General features: G+C 53.7%; 1 protein-coding gene across 6 annotated transcripts in view; it reads right to left on the bottom strand.

The window, feature by feature from the left end:
- Positions 1-637: 637 nt before the first annotated feature.
- The window catches only part of FBXW4 (F-box and WD repeat domain containing 4), an 80,806-nt gene continuing 65,521 nt past the window's right edge, over positions 638-15,922 (bottom strand). For 4 of the 6 annotated variants that reach the window (XM_036828361.1, XM_036828359.1, XM_036828357.1 and 1 more), the window contains 4 exons: positions 11,801-11,866; positions 2,255-2,395; positions 1,583-1,724; positions 638-1,385 (listed from right to left, as the gene is read on the bottom strand). In XM_036828361.1, the coding sequence (XP_036684256.1) occupies positions 1,266-1,385; positions 1,583-1,724; positions 2,255-2,395; positions 11,801-11,866 (469 nt within the window). In that variant the 3' untranslated portion in view covers positions 638-1,265. Of the gene's footprint in view, positions 1,386-1,582; positions 1,725-2,254; positions 2,396-11,800; positions 11,867-15,922 lie in introns of those variants that run through there. The other 2 variants (XM_036828358.1, XR_005016790.1) reach the window with 2 other exon arrangements.

Genomic DNA, 15,922 nt, shown 5'->3' with positions numbered 1-15,922 from the left:
CCTCTTGTCCACCTCTGATGCTTCTGCCCCCAGGGAGGGTGCTGCTGATGACATTTCCTTCTCCTCTAGCCTAGGGACCTTCAATATAGAACCTTCCACATAAAGGGAGGTGTGGGTCTTAGATGGAGAAGAGGATCAGGGAGCCCTGACCCCAGTAGGGCAGGGCGTCTTCGCCAACCTGTTTGCATAAACTCAGAGGAAAACCAGGCTGGAAGGGCCCCTGTGCTACCTTACCTTGTAGACCCTAAGTGAAGGGTGAGTGAGGAAGAAGTTTTTAAACTGCAGAAAACCTGGAAACAGCCCAGGATATTAAGACGCTGTGGGTGTAAAGCCAGCCTAAGGGTTGCAGCATTGTGGAGCGCTGGAGTAGGGTGAAGGAGGTCACTGCAGGCGGACAGCAGCTTAGCAGCCAGGAGCCTTTCCACAGTCCCCCTCCATACCCCACAGGTGACACCCACCCTACCACCAGGGCCAAAGGGGTGGAGGGGGTAATGAGAGGTTTTCCTGAAGAAAAGAAACGTTTGTTCTTTGAGACACTGAGCCACGAGATCTTACCCTTCCCTAGCATGCCCAACCCCAAGTTTAAATCTGTTGTTCCTTCTCCCTGGGGTCTTGCCAGCCAGTGAGGAACCAGATCTGTGAACAATCAAGCTTTATTTCTACAAAATGAACATTTTAGCATGTCTCAACAGCTAGCCTGAGGTTGGGCTGGCTCAGAGCTCATTCAGAATTTCGGGGTTCCCTTTGTCCTTTCTTGGTTTCAAAGGAAGACCAGGCCACAGTACCCCAGGAATGAGTCCCCAGCCCAAGAGCTTGGTCAAGGGTGGGGTCTGACTGAGGTGGAGGCTGGTGTCACAGGGTATTGGCAGCCTCCCCTCTCCTTCCAGGGAAGGGGCAGGAAGGGACCAACTGGGAAGGATGGAGCACCTCACCTCACTCTTGTGGTGAGCTGGCCCGGCTCTAAGAAGGGGTGGGCCTCTCTCCCCAGGCCAGATCCTTGCTCTGGCCAACAGGGAAGCAAGGCCCGGCTAAGTTCAGCTGAGCAGCAGCAGGTCCCTTCTTTCCAACTGGTTCCTGAGAGGGATTGCACCCCTGGGTAACCCCAGTGCCCAGGAGTCAGCAGCCTTTATCTTAAGGTGCCTGAGTACCATGGTCACAGGTCTAGGCACCCAGACAGGGCCGGGGAGGAGGTATCACTGCACCCTGCAGGCAGCAGAGGTCCCTGAGTAGCTGGCTCCTCTGGCCCACAGGCTGGGGTGGCCCTGTCACGGGGTTTGAAAGTCCAGGCCATGGAGGTTGTAAGACAGCGCAGCGTAGAGATGCCTGGTGGTGAAGCGCAGGCAGTACACAGGACTGCTAAGGGGCGTCGACGTCAGAGGGAAGGCCTGCACGGGAGGGACAGGAGTGGTGAGAGCGTCCCCACCGGGAGCCGGGGGAGCCCAAACCCAGGATTCCCAGGCCCAGTGCCAGGGGACAGGGGCCACTGTAGGCTTCCTCCCACCCCCTCCAGGCACACCCACTACCAGCGCAGCCCCCAATAAGTCCTGGCATCCAGGAGGCCTGCGGTGGGCAGGACGCTTACGTGCAGGCAGGCCCTTTGGCGCCGGTCCCACAGTCGCACGACACCGTAGTAGGAGGAGCCAGTGGCCAGCAGGTGGTTCCCATCCGTCTGCAGGCAGTACAGGGTGCTGTCGTGGGGCTCTTCCCACTCCATGACACACTTCCTGTCCGGGAGGAGGTGATGCAGGGGGAGGTTTGGGGGTGCCCTCCACCTCCACCCCAGCTTCCCCAGAGGCCTTAGGGAGCCACCCTGGCTGGGAGAAAGAGATGCCGAACCACCAAATTCCTTTAAAACCAGACTTAATGGGGGAAAGCCTCCTCAGTAAAGATCTCTTTCTCAGCAAGTCCCTGGCCCCAGGCAGGTTTATGCCTCATTTGCGCATCACATGGCTGCTGTGTGTCACCAGACTTAAGAGGCAAGAAAGGCCTCAAGAAAGCTGGGACAGAATGCTGAGGGACAGCACCCTGATGGCTCCCAAGGCTCTTATCAGGGCCTGGTGGCTATGGTCTCCCGGGTCACAGGACCAGGGCTGCCAAGGTGGGGAGCCTAAGCTTGATCTGACCTTGTCAGCTGCTCTCTACCAGCCCCTGATATAGAGTCTCTGTCCCTCTCCTTTGGGCCCGCCAGGACTGGAGGGAGGGCCAGGACTGGCGTGGGGTTCTCACCACCTGTCCTCCTGCCCGGCACACTCACCGGACACTGGCTCGGAGGTCCCAGTAGCGAACGTAGGTGTCGTAACCACAGGACAGGAGTGTGGAAGGGGACTCGTACATGACGTCCAGCACCCCGGCCCCTGGGGGAAAGTCACCGCCCAGGTGCGTCATCAGCTGCCCACTGGGAAGAGAGGCAGGGCAGAGGATGAGAGCTTGTCCCACCCTGGCCCACACACATTCTTTTAACCTTCAAATGGCATCAGTTCCTGGGGAAATGCAGCTCTCCTTCCTGAGCTAGATTCCCTTAGGAGGGCGGCCAAAGGAGGAGATGCCCTAGACTCCCACCCCTCTCCCCACTTCCCAGTCCCTGCCTCTCCCCCAGCTGAAAGCCTCAGTCAGCCACCAGCAGCCCCTCCATCACACCTGCACGCTGGATGCCTGCCGCCCAGCCACTCCTCCTCAGGACAATGAATGGGCCTTGCTGAAGGGGTCGGCCCCCCTCACACACACACACTTGGTTACTTTATACGCCTTGATCCCGCAGGTCATGCGGTTCTGCGCTGCCTGAGTCCAATGCCTTAATTCCTGCCTGTAATCTGGGGCTCAAACCTCACTGGGGATAAAGACCACACAAAGGGAGAAGGGGAGTCCCAGGATATGTTAAAACAAGTAAACACCTTTGTGTCTGGGGAGAGAAATCGCTGAGAAAGCAGCTTAACAGGCTGGTCCCTGGTGTTCCTGGCCCGGCTGGCCCCCGGCCCGGGGCTAGCACGCCTCTGTGATCACAGCCACCAGCCTGCTGGGCTCCAGCTTGCTCCCCCCACCCTTGCCCCTCTCGGTGGCCGAGAGCAGATTACCGAGAAGAACAATTTCTTTGTGACTGTGTAATTCCCTCCGTGACCGCGGCAGTGGGCAGACCCCTCGCCCCGATGCCAGACCCCTAGCAACCACGTAGGGGGGCCTCCTGGCCCTAGCAACTACCCCTCAACATCAAGTGTACCCGCTAATTCCTGTGGCTAGGGGACGGGTAGAAGCGGTGAGTTTCTGCAGAATGACTGGGGGGAATGAAGAAGGGGACACGCTCCAGGCCAAATCCCTCAGCTTCACCCAAGAGATGCTGGGCTCTCCCCCGTGACATGACGGGAGAAACTGGGCTGTGGACACTTCATAGGGACACCCAGGTGAGAGGCCCCGGCACGGGTTAGGGAGGACTCTGTGGTCTCACCAGCCCAGCTTCGGCCCAGGCAGGTTTCACCAGAGAGCTTGAGGCAGACGAGGCCACCAGCCACATGTGTGAACGTGGACCTTAGCTCCAGTCCTTCTACCTCACACAGACTCTCTAACCCTCAACCTCCCTTCTCCTCAGTGGAGCCGCCATCTTCCCTGAAGGAGTAAAGGAGGAGGCTGTGGGTTCTTTTCTGCCCAACTCTGCCCACGAGTCCCGGGCAGTGCGGTGACCCCCAGCGAAAGCACTGCTGCTCTCCAGTCAGGGCGGGTGGGTGGGTAGGCCTTAAGTCAGCACCCAGGTCCCCAGCCTCCTTCCAAGAGAAGCGCTTCTTCCTCTGTGTGCTGAGGGATCAGACAGCCTTCTCCCCAGATCAGCATCTCCTAGAGATCACTAACCTCAGCTCCCAAGAAGGCCCACCTTTCCAGATGGGCCACCAGCCATGATTCACCACCCCTGGGCAAGCCACAGCCCTGAGAGGGCCTGGGGTCATATTCTTTCTGTCTGTCTCTGTCTGTCTCGTCCACTGGGTCAGGGCTATTTTGCTCCACAGTTCTCCCTCCTTCCAGATTTAGGGGCCCTGCCCCCTCCATTAGTGAGGCCTTCAGGAATGACTGAGGAGCTCTCCCCTTTAATCTGTAGAAGTAATTTCATGTTTGTCTGTTTGAAATAGAAGATGAAAGGCAGTGGAGATTGGGGGGCGTGAAGCCCAGCATGGCTCTACCTGCCCACCCCTGGTCCCAGGGTTCAGAAGGAAGGAGAGCTGGGCACCCATGGACTGAGGGTCGGCAGCAGAAGGGCCACACCCAGACCGAGTTGCCACCCTGGGCCCCTGCCCAGGCAGGGTGGCATCTGAGCCACCGCTGGAAAGTGTCATGCCAGCATGTGCAATAAGAAACACAGAACTCTACCCTCTGGGGAGACCCAAAGGCCGAGCGAGCACCAGCCCCTGGAGGCCAGGACAAGTCCCCAAAGCCCCCTGTCTGCCAGCCCAGCCTGGCCCGGGCCTGAGGAGTTTCTGCCATGTTAGTTCTCTGATTCTCTGAAAGGGCCACACACACTTTAAATGGGCCAATAAAAAGATACAGTTTCTTTTGCCTCTGGGCCTGGGACCCTCGAGGCTCTGTTGTGCAGTGCCTGTGAGGTTAAGTTCAGAGCATAAACTGACACACCAGGCTCTGGGAAATGGCCCGTCTCTTCAAATAGCAGCCCAGCGGTGCCATAGGAGCCCCGCTGGGGCTTTGATTTGGGAAAACAAACAGAAATGGCACCGTGGGCCCTTCGTGGCCCCCACCACAGGACCAATTTAACTAGAAAACTCTAGCTCAACTGCTCTGGTGGAGGAAGCAAGATGAGCTCAACAATAGCCCCAAACTTTGGGGGGAAGGGGGACAAAACAAGCTGTTTGTCTCCTCAGCCCCTCCTCCGGGTTCCTTTTCTTACTGCAAGTGTGTTCTTGTAAAAACGATTAGATTGCAATTTGTATAACGTGGTGACCCCCAAATTCAGACGTTTCACCCCTTTTCTCTGGAAAGAATGTTAAGAATGCCTCTCGGCCTCTCACGGTGGGGGGCGCAAGGGGGGCGTGCAGAGCCTTGGCTGTCGCACAACTTGTGTGGGAAAGGGGCTGCCGCTTAGAGCCTCAGGCCAAGACAGGAGCAAGGGCCAGCTCTGTCACTATAGAGGGCTAGACAAAAAGTCCATTCCCTTCCAACTCCTGCGCACAAAGCCGGGGCCTTCAGGAGCCACTGAGGGCTGGGGGGCCTCCACCCCAGCCTCCCCCCAGCCTGACTCCAGCAATTCTCTCTTGACCCAGGAAAAGATAAAGACAGATGGGGCTGCCCCTGTGAGCCTGATGAATGAGACACAGGCCGGGGAGGCCTGGCTGTGTGTGGCTTCCCCCAGGAGTCCCCAGAGTACCTGGGCAGGAAAAGCAAGCAGAGTGTGGCCTCATCCCAGGGACCCTTGAGGAGGGGATCAGGTGAGGGAATCAGATCTCCCTGGCCCATCCCAACCTGCTGCCCAGGCAACTCCACTGAAGCTGGAGGAAAGTAGGATGACAGGAACTTCCTGACAGTCAGGGAGGAGGAAATTTAAATAAGATACTTATACCCCACCCCATCACCATCTTTGTGGGGACAGCTAACTGGAGGTAGGCACTGGCCTTGAAGACCCAGATGCCCTGTCTGGGAGAGGCCCTAAGCACCAGGCTGGAGTTGGGCACAGAGGGTCAGTCCCTGGAAGCCCCCCTCCACCCTACCCCCCAGTCTGGGTCCTGCAGGCCAGGGAAGCCGGGTGACCTGCTTCACTGCCTTCCTCCCTCTGAGTTCCCTCATCCCGGCCTCCACACGCCTCCCTTGCCTGGCCCGCCTGAGCTCCCAGCACAAGCCGTGGCCCATAGAAAGTCCTCCTGTGCTAAACTGCCCTGAGGTAAGATAATCCTGGCTCTACCTCCTCACCCACATCTAAGAATGCCCATGGCCCTCACACCATGTACAGCCACTGTTAACACACTGGGTTCCTGATGATGCTCCTTGGAGATTCTGTGGGTGTTCATTCCTGCATCTGTTTGGGTGTGAGGATACCCCATCTGGCACGTGCAACTGCAAAACTGCAACGATGGCTTTTGGTGAGAGGGTGGAAGGGTGACAAACACTCCACCTTCCTATATCTTCTGTGCCCCCAGGGGACAGATGGCCTGAAGGTATAAGCTGGACCCAACATGGTCACTAAGAAAATAGGAGGGTTTTGCTCCCTTCTTTCTTTCCACCCTCTCCTTCCCTTTCTTCCTTTCTTTGATCAATAACCATTTACTGAGCACCTTCTGTATACTAGGCATTGTGCCTAATAGAAACTGCAGGGAGATGTGAGATAAGACTTTGAGGGAGACACTGTCCCTTCTTCAAGGAGTTTTCAGTCCAGGGAGGGAGAGAAGTCTGTCATCTATCCAACCAACAATACAAGGGGTGGCTCGGTGGGTACCAGAAGAGAGATGAAAGAGATTTTTGTAAGGGGACAGATAAAAGAACATCTCTTCAGTGAGTGACAGGATTGTGACAGGCAGTGACAGGAGATGGGGGACGGCTCAGGTGAAGGGCCAGCAACAACAGAGGTGCAGGGCTGGGGCACCTGGCTTGGCTGGAGGCGTGGGTATGTGAGGGGCACAAGCTGGTGGGATCCGGCTTCCTGACCACGATGGGCCTCCGGGTGCTCACTGCTCAGCCGGCAGGAGAGCAGGGAGTGGTTATCCTCGTCCAGCCCCCTGGTGGGGAGGGGGAGGGAATCAAGGAGGCAGACAGGTCCCAAGGATAACCACAGAGTCCACGGAGACCAGGAGAAGCCCACCGAAGCTTCGCCTGCCCCAGTCCCATCAGGTGAGTGGGAAGGGCCCTCCCCAAGCACAGGCCTCTCACATGCATGCATGTGCGCGTGCACAGCCCCAGCACCCACACATGCACACGTGTTCAGACACAGTGGCTCAAAGGCCAGGCAGACGGGCAGCCCACTTTGTACTGCTAACAAGAGGACCGTAATTACAGGAAGGGGCAGCCCGGCAGATAAAAGGATACAAAATTTCAACATCTGTTGCCATAAAGGGATAAGGAGAAGTGAAACGCAAAGTATCAGTTTGGTGTCAGCAGGCAGAGAGCCAATTTCAAAGAGTTGGTTGGGGGGGGACGACAGAGGGGACAAGAAAGAAAAAGGGAAGGGGTGGGGGGAGAAAGAAAGAGAAAGAAATTACAGGGTTCCTCAAAGAGGTAAAGAAAAAAGAAAATGAGAAAAGCTGTCAATAATACTTTCAAAGGAGAAGGCAGGTACTTTAAAGAGGGGCAATTCCCATAATCACCCCGACTGAGGGCCAGGCCCCCTGCCCCAGGTGGAGGTGGAGGGCGGGGGCAGAGACAAAGCCACACCTGGGTGGGATGGGCACTAATGGTGCCCTCAGAGTGGCCCAGCCTGCGCTCAGGACACCAGTTCTTTCTGCAGACAGAAAGGGTTGCAGTCAGGCGCCCCTTGTCATTCCAAACACCATCGGATGCCGTGACGTGTCTCCGGTGTTCAGTCCAGGGTTTCAAGATAAGTTCCCAGCCTGAAGGGAAGCTATACCAGGCCACATGGTGGCCATCAAGGGGGCCCTATGAATGCTCTAAGGGTCACCAATTCCAGCCACAGGGGTGAGGATCAGGGAGGGCTTCATGGTGGAGGTGCTATTTATGCTGAAGAATGAGCAGGGTTTCAGTAGGCAGAGAGGGGGTATCCCAGGCACAGGGGTCAGCTAGAGCAAAAGCTCAGAGGGGAAAAATATAGGGTGTCTGTCAGAATATGTGAGAAGTTTCTTTGCACCTGCCTTTGCTGAGAAAGAGGAGATTTAAGGGCTAAGGATGGAAATGGAGGAGTCATGGGGAACTGGGGATGATGCGGGCCTGAAGGGGAAGGGGAGATGAGGTGGGATTATGCAGGGGCCATGAATATGGTCACACACATACAGAGCAGCGCAGTACCTAGCCAAGGACTCAAACCCTCAATGCCCTAGGAGTAGCCAAGTCGCCAAAACCCACCCCTACCGACTTCCTTACCCAACAGTCCCCAGGCTGGCTTAGGACCACAGCTGGACCCACTGTGACATCTCTAATGCTGAGATCACAGGCCTCTCCATCCTGGTGCCTGCCTCCCCACTGCCACTGGGGTTGTCCACTGTGCCCTGATCTCAGGGCACCAATGGTAGATCCAGCTCAAATGTACCTTGGCAGAAAAGGTAAAATACACAGCAAGGGCAAACCCAGGGGAAGATCACTGGCTTGATGTGTTGTCAAGCCAGTCAGAACCGCCACCCACCCCCGGGGTCTTCCAGCAGCCCCCACACAGATAACACCTTCCCTGGGGCTGAGCCAAGGGCCCTGATCAAATGCAGATGGAGAACACAAGATGGGCCTTAATTCCTCAGACCCAAACTCAGGAACAGGATGGCTTTGGCACAGTTCCTCAGGGCCTAGCTAGGGATACTTCAGTGGTTGGCTATCGGTACAGTCTCTCAGGATAGGGCCCTTGGGGGCCAGGGACTGGGCCTGAATGCCATCTATCCTCGGAAACAGGAACACTCTAGCACGTCCAAATTGGGTGAAGGACTCCATCTTTCTTCCCATCTGATTTAGACAGGTTAGAAATCCCCTGTCCTTGGGCCCGTCCCCAGCTTTAGGAGAGAGAAGGGCAGGAAAGGAGGAAGGGAGAGGGGGACAGCCAAGTTCCTTACCATCTAGGCAATGGCTTTGTGCCCACGGCTGCTCTCGGACCTGTGTGCTCCAGCTAGCACCTCCCCATCCCTAGCCCAGAGGGAGAACAGAGTCTCCAGGAATCCTGATGAACAAAGGGCTGAGGGAGCCATGGTGACCTTGAAAGAGGTCTCCAGGCACTGTGAAAAGCAGCCTAGGCTGCCTGAGGACCAGTACCCGAGAGACACAGATGAGGGTGTGCTGGTGCCCAGCAGGCTGCCTGCACCTCTGAGCCGCGTCCCAGCCCCCACCATCATCCCGAGGGCAGCCCCTGGAGGGGCGATGCTCTGAGCAGAACTGCCCCTCCGGTACTCCTCCCCCGCAAGTTGTAGCACACACATAAAAGAGAAAATCCCAGAACTCCTCAAGTTTCAGCGGTGACAGGTTAAAAGCAAAGAATCCACCCAGCACCAAACACCGCCCGCAACTGAGTCCTGCTGGCGATGCCGCTCCACCTTCCAGATTGGCCTGTCAGTCAGGCTTTGGCGTTATTGAAAGATCAAACTCCGTCCTGCCTGTTCATTACCTTAATCCTATTTTCTACATGGCTTTATTATCTGCTTGGGCTTCTCTGGGAAAGACAGCTACAGACAGTCGTCCTGTCCATCCGTTTCCTCCCACCGAAAGCAGATGCCTCCACCAGGGCATCTTTCCCTCAGTCCCTGCACCACTGGTCCTCCAGGCTTCCCTGGGAATGGAAGCAAGGCCTGGCTCCTCAGTGGTGAGGAGGGGAGTCTGGGAGCGAGAGAGGAGGGAAAGCCAAGTGATGCCCAGGGCGGCCTTGCCTCAGGCTGGCGTAAGGGTGCAATGGCTATTTGTTGTCTGGCTTCAGTGAGAACTGAGGCCATAGCTGTCTTGTGCCCATTTTCATTTGGGTCCTTTCTGAGTTCTGTAAAGACCCAGTGTTTAGGGTTAGTGAGGTCTAGGGATTTCATAAGAGAATACTGTTGAGGCAGCTGGTGCCTTAGAACGCCATCCTGACCATAAATCTGTGCCCAGAAGCATCCCTACCAAGGCAACCACGGGCAGAAGAGGCCAAAGACTACTCAACCTTCAAGATAAAGCTAGGTCACAGTGGGGTGGTGTACACCCTCCCTGCCCCAGCTTGTCTGCCATCCCAGGCCCAGATCAATATTGATGCCAAGCATAAGGTCCAGCTATGTGACTAAATAAAACTGACTTTCAGCAGAAATGTCCATCTCTGCAACCTCAACGGTGAAAAAGCAAACAATCCAGTTAGAAATGGGCAAAAAACATGAGCAGACATTTCACCAAAGAGAATATACAGAAGGCAAATAAGCACAAGAAAACTTGTTCAACATCACTAGCTATTAGAGAAATTCAAATTAAAACCACAATTAAATAACACATCCATGAAAATAGCTAAAATAAAAAACAGGGACTTCCCTGGTGGCGCAGTGGTTAGGAATCCGCCTGCCAATGCAGGGGACACGGGTTCGAGCCCTGGTCCGGGAAGATCCCACATGCCATGGAGCAACTAAGCCCATTCGCCACAACTTATGAGCCTGCGCTCTAGAGCCCGCGAGCCACAACTACTGAAGCCCGCGTGCCACAACTACTGAAGCCTGTGCGCCTAGAGCCCGTGCACTGCAACGAAGAGTAGCCCCCGCTCGCCCCAACTAGAGAAAGCCCGTGCGCAGCAATGAAGACCAAACACAGCCAAAAATAAATAAATTAAAAAAAAAAAAACAAACAGTGACACTACCAGATGCTGTTGAGAATGTGAAGAAACTAGGTCTCTCAGACACTGGGGTCAGAATATAAAGTGGTAAAGATACTCAAAATAGTCTGGCAGGTAAAAAACTAAACACACACTTACCAATGACTCAGCAATTGTATTCCCCCGCATTAATCCCAGAAACCTGAAAACGTATGTCCACACAAAAGCCTATACACAAATGTTCATAATATGAACATTATGATACTTGATCTGCAATAGTCAGAAAATTGAGAACAACCCAAACGTCCTTCAGTGGGTGAATGCTGGTCGATGGGGAAAGAAACTTTGGTACATCCATACCAGGGAATACTACTGAGCAATAAGAAATAAAGTACGATTGACACATGAAACAACTTCTGTGGATCTCAAGGGAATTACGCTCAGTTAAAAAATAAAATAAAAATAAAGCAAATCTCCAAATGTTAGATATATTATTTGATTTATATAATACTTTCAAAATGACAAGATGACAGAGATGAAGAGCACCTAAGTGCTCTTCACTTAGGTTAGGTTGCCAGGGGTTAGGGGCAAGAAGGAGTGGAGGAGGGGAGGACGATGGGTGCAACTATAAAGGGGTACATGAGGGGTCTCTGTGCTGATGGAACAAACAGTTCTTTATCCTGACTGTGGTAGCAGTTACATGACTCTACACATGGGATAAAACTGCAAAGAAATACGTACACACGCACACCCCCCACACACGAATAAGTACAATCAGATAAAGGTCTGTGGACTGTACCAATGTCAACTTCCTAGACTTGATATTATGTAAGATGTTACACAGGTACCTTGCCTTCCTACTTTTGTAACTTCCTGTGAATCTATAATTAGGTCAAAGTTAAAGATTAAAAAAACCCCAACAGAATGGCAGGTAATCAGATGGGAATGTGTCAAGCCTGCCAAGGCAAAGAATTGTGAATAAAAACTGGATATATTTTAACTGTTCTGTATTGTTCTTCTTACGGATCTGTAGGCCACTTCTAAAACTTCTTTATTTTAGAAAAATCATCTCTGAGGATAGATGGGATTTTATATAGCCACACAGTCAGGCACTCCTTAGAGAAGAAGTATCATACATCCAAACTGTTGTTGTTGTTATCATAAATTCTACATGACATTATTTACCTATTATAAATTACTTCAACAGTCTCCTCAAGCTAACAAATGATTCCATGTGCGAAGGGGCCACAGCGGAGGCTGTCAGTGGGTTTTGGGGCAGGGTCCTTCCAGCATCCTCCTGGACCACTCGGCCAACTGAACCAGGGGCTGGCTCAGCCAGCTTTCCTCTGCTTCCCAGCCGCTCCAGCCCCGCCCACCCTGGAAGCCATGGTGGGCTCAGGAATCTCTTACCTGTTGAGGTCCCAGATTCTTAGGGGTGAGAAGTGCCCACAACAAGCTGTCCCTGTCACAAAGGAGCTGCCAAACAAAAGGAGAGCAGTCAGGTCTGGCTTGTCAGAACTTGTGGCGGAAATGGCTATACAATTGGAAGTGCTGTGCTCATTCTCCAGGGGATCATGGGGTTAAGCCAGGATGAGAGAAGCAGCCAAGAGAGCCATCAGAGAAGTTGTGGGAAAACCATATGGAAGCACAGTGAGGGCTGTAACCTCCCAGAGCTGCTTGGCCAGAGGACCCATGGATTCAATAGCTGAGTTTGCTGCTCAGACCTGGTTGGGTGGTCTCTGCCCACCATAAAAATGGATCTCTAGATGTGCAACTGAGGCCAAGGGAGAGCAAGCCTGTTGGGCTTCGGTTGTATGAACACCAAGTTCACAATGCCACACCACAGAAATGGTCTCCTGGGAATAGGTTGCAGGGCGCCGGAAGGGGATGCCCTCCCTGGTCAGAGGTGAGGGAGGCTGGGGGGCTTTACCGAAGGTTTTAAGAGCTGGGGGAATATGGTAACATGGTACAAGCACCAGGCAGGTATAAAGGCACCAAACTGAGAAAAGGCGAACTATGAAAGGTAACAATGTGAAAAGGTGAGGGTGGGAAAGTAGGGAATGTGAGGGGCCAGGCAGGCAGGACTGCTGTGGAGTGGGACAGGAGTCAGACAGAGTTTAAAGGATAATGACAGACACTGCCAAGAGGCAGGAGAGAAGGAACACTCAGTATTTCCCAGAGTCTCTCTTAAACCCCTAAAAAGTTCAACATATACAATCTGCAGAGTTTCATTTTAAGTGGAGGCCCAAACCCAGTGAGAAGAAATCTGTGCAATGAGCCAGGCTGGCCATAGTGCTAGGACTAGAACTTGAACCCACACACCAGGCCACTCCTTTGTTAGAGGATTTAGAAGGGGTTGGGAGGGGGAGCCTGCAGGAACCCTGGGCTTGAAAATCTAAACTGGAACAAGAGAGCTGAAAGCAGTTATGTCACTCAGGAGCCCTGGGGCAGGGAAGGGCCATGTCCCTACATGTCTGGGCATGGGGGGAGGAACTGGACATACTAATGACATGTTAGCAATGTGGGACAGCAGTCCATTGGCCCTGGCCTTGCCCAGCACCTGTGGCTCTCTGATCCCAAGCACGTCAGTGGGGAGGTGGATTTCCGCAGTCGGGGCTCTGAGAAGCCGATGGCTTTGGCTTGGCGGGGGGTTGGCCTGCTAGTTGCTGATGGGGAGATGTTAGGGCAGGCATTGGCCAAGCCACTGATTTACAATCAAAATTGCAGGGCAGGGATCTATGTTTCAACCCCAGGCTGACAAAAAGGCCACATGAACCACCCTGGAGCATCCATGCCTCAAGTCAAGACTTCTCTAGGGACATGCTTGGTCTTCCCAGCTTCCTCTCAACCCATAGGCATGCCAGCAGCCACTAAACTAGAGTGACATGCTAAAACAGCCACTCCATCATGCCCCAAGTGACTCCCAGCCTGGGAAGCAGCCACTGGACACTGAAGCCCCAAACTACAAAGCCAGGCGTTATCCTCACTTCCCTCCCCCACCAACATTTTTCTCTTGAGGGTAATCCATTAATAACTGGTAAAGCCAATTACTTTGGGTTGGAAACATAATAGCCACTTAGAAATCATTCGAGCGGGCAATTGGGCTCTCCAGACTTTTGAGGAGTAGGGGGCCAGGTGAGGGGCGCCAGCACAGACATACAGACATCTCTTAAGGAGGCCTATGGCAGGCCTCTGACAGGCAACAGGCCTAACTTAGCGTCAAGGTAAGTCAATGGAAAGAGATGGGAGGCACCTGGAAGCTGAATCCCTGCCGCTCCCACAGCTCTGACCCCCAGCAGGCCGGGCCAGGGATGGGAACACCTGGCCCTGGACTCCTGCCCTCTGTCCCTGCCCACCCGGCCCGGCCCCGGCCCAGCCCCGGCCCGGCCCCGGCCCTCTGCCTCCAGGAGAAGGGCCTTTCTTGATTGCCTGGACATGACGGTCATGAACATTTCTTTCCAAAAGCTGCCCTTTTCCCTTGCTTAACCATGTGAAGCAGGGAGGAGGAGCAGGAGGTAGAGTAGAGAGTCTCCATGGCATTTATGAGGGCTTAAGAGTTTAATCAAATATAACACTCAGTAAAAAAAAAGAAAACCACGTATGCAACAGTCAAGCAGATTTGGAGCCAGGTCCTGCTTGGAACGTTCACCAAGTCTCACATCCAAACCACAGGAACTGTCCAGGGACAGGGATGACAAACCTGTGCTGAACAGGCAGAGGCAGGAGCTGCTGGCTGCTTGGTGGCTTGACTGGCCTTCCTCTTAAGTCCTGCCACACCCTGATCTCGCCTTCCTGAGACAAATGGTATTTGGGGGGTTATCTTCCCATCTTCATTTTGAGATCATGGACTGTCTGGTGGCTCTCGTGTACTCCAGTGCCCAGCACGGCGCCTGGCCCCAAAGAGGTGCCCCAAACAAACCTGGGGGCCTCAACTGAAAGGGCCTTCCAGAGCTCACAGCCAGCAAGGCTGGGCAAGCTAGTCACACGAGCTGTGAGGGGGGTCCCTCTGCTTCTTAGAGGAGTAATTCCCAAATCACCAGACTCAGACCTGAATGACACATGACACAGCCATACATCATTGGAACGGTGAAGTCCCTCATAAGCAGTGCAACCAGATAACAGATGAGAAGTACCAGCAATACCTAAAAATGTCCACACACGCATAGACACACATGCTCTCACACAAGTGCATGCACTCTCTCACCCTGAGCGTCTAAAAGTCATTCTGACTCCACAAACTCTACTCTTTTTGGACCAGAAAGCCCTTATCAGAAGCCAGCCTTCTACAATTTCTGGTCTGGGATCCAGTCCCAGACCCTGCCCAGATCCCCAACCTACCATACTGGCCTCCTGGCCCCAACTCAGGCAAACCTGGCATCACAGAGATCATCATCAGGCCCAAGAAGTAGACGTAGGAGCCCTCACATGAGAGAGACCAGGAAGGTTAGGGGTTCTGGTACTCAAGTTGAGGAATAGAAAATAGCAAGATACAGAACAGAGGAGAGGAAAGTATGAAGGAAAATTAGTTGGGTGTGGACAGGGTGAAAAGAAGGTAGACCCTGCTGCCTCTGCCTTAGTTTAGACCCTCTTAATTACATTAGGAATTGACTGAGCACTTGCTGCGTGCCAGGTTCTTCTTTTTTTTTTTTTTAATAGGCTCTCAGCCATTTTACTTTTTTAATTTTTTTTTTAACTTATTTAATTAATTTATTTTTGGCTGCGTTGGATCTTCGTTGCTGCGCGCGGGCTTTCTCTAGTTGCGGTGACCGGGGGTTACTCTTCCTGGCGGTGTGCAGGCTTCTCACTGCGGTGGCTTCTCCTGTCGCGGAGCACGGGGTCTAGGCACGCGGACTTCAACAGTGCGGCACGCGGGCTCAGTAGTTGTGGCATGCAGGCTCTAGAGCGCAGGCTCAGTAGTCGTGGCACAAGGACTTAGTTGCTCCTCAGCATGTAGGATCTTCCTGGACCAGGGCTCGAGCCCATGTCCCCTGCATTGGCAGGTGGATTCTTAACCACTGAGCCACCAGGGAAGCCCGCGTGCCAGGTTCTGAGCAAGTGTTTCAAAAGCATTTCCCTGTCTAATCCTTGTAACTCTATGTAGCAGGTACCACTTTCCCTATTTGACAGACGAGGACACTGAGACACAGAGAGGTAACGTAACTTGCTCTAGCTCACATAGGGAGCAACTAGTAGGACTAGAATTTGAACCCAGTTAGTCTTAATTCCAGAGCCCAGGTGATTTTACACCCCGTGCCCCATAGGTTCTCTCCCTAGCACCTAGTATCATGCCTGACACATATTGAAAACTCAAATGCTTATTGAATGAACAAATGGACAAGTGAACAAACGACTCCACCTGGAAGAAGAAAGGAGCGACTGTGGGGCTCTGAGGAGGGGCAGCAGAAGGGGCGTGCTCGGCAGCTGTGCCCCGTGGCTGGCCTGGAGCTGCCCAGCTGGCCCAGGCCCCAGCCGCCTCTGAGCTGGGGCTGACACACTTTGGCAAGGGAGGCCACCAGAGCTGTCACATCATTC

The sequence above is a fragment of the Balaenoptera musculus genome, chromosome 16 (assembly GCF_009873245.2).
Source record: "Balaenoptera musculus isolate JJ_BM4_2016_0621 chromosome 16, mBalMus1.pri.v3, whole genome shotgun sequence".
Lineage (NCBI taxonomy): Eukaryota > Metazoa > Chordata > Mammalia > Artiodactyla > Balaenopteridae > Balaenoptera > Balaenoptera musculus.
Note: the sequence above shows the minus strand (reverse complement) of the source record. Positions and strands in the feature narration are given on the sequence as shown.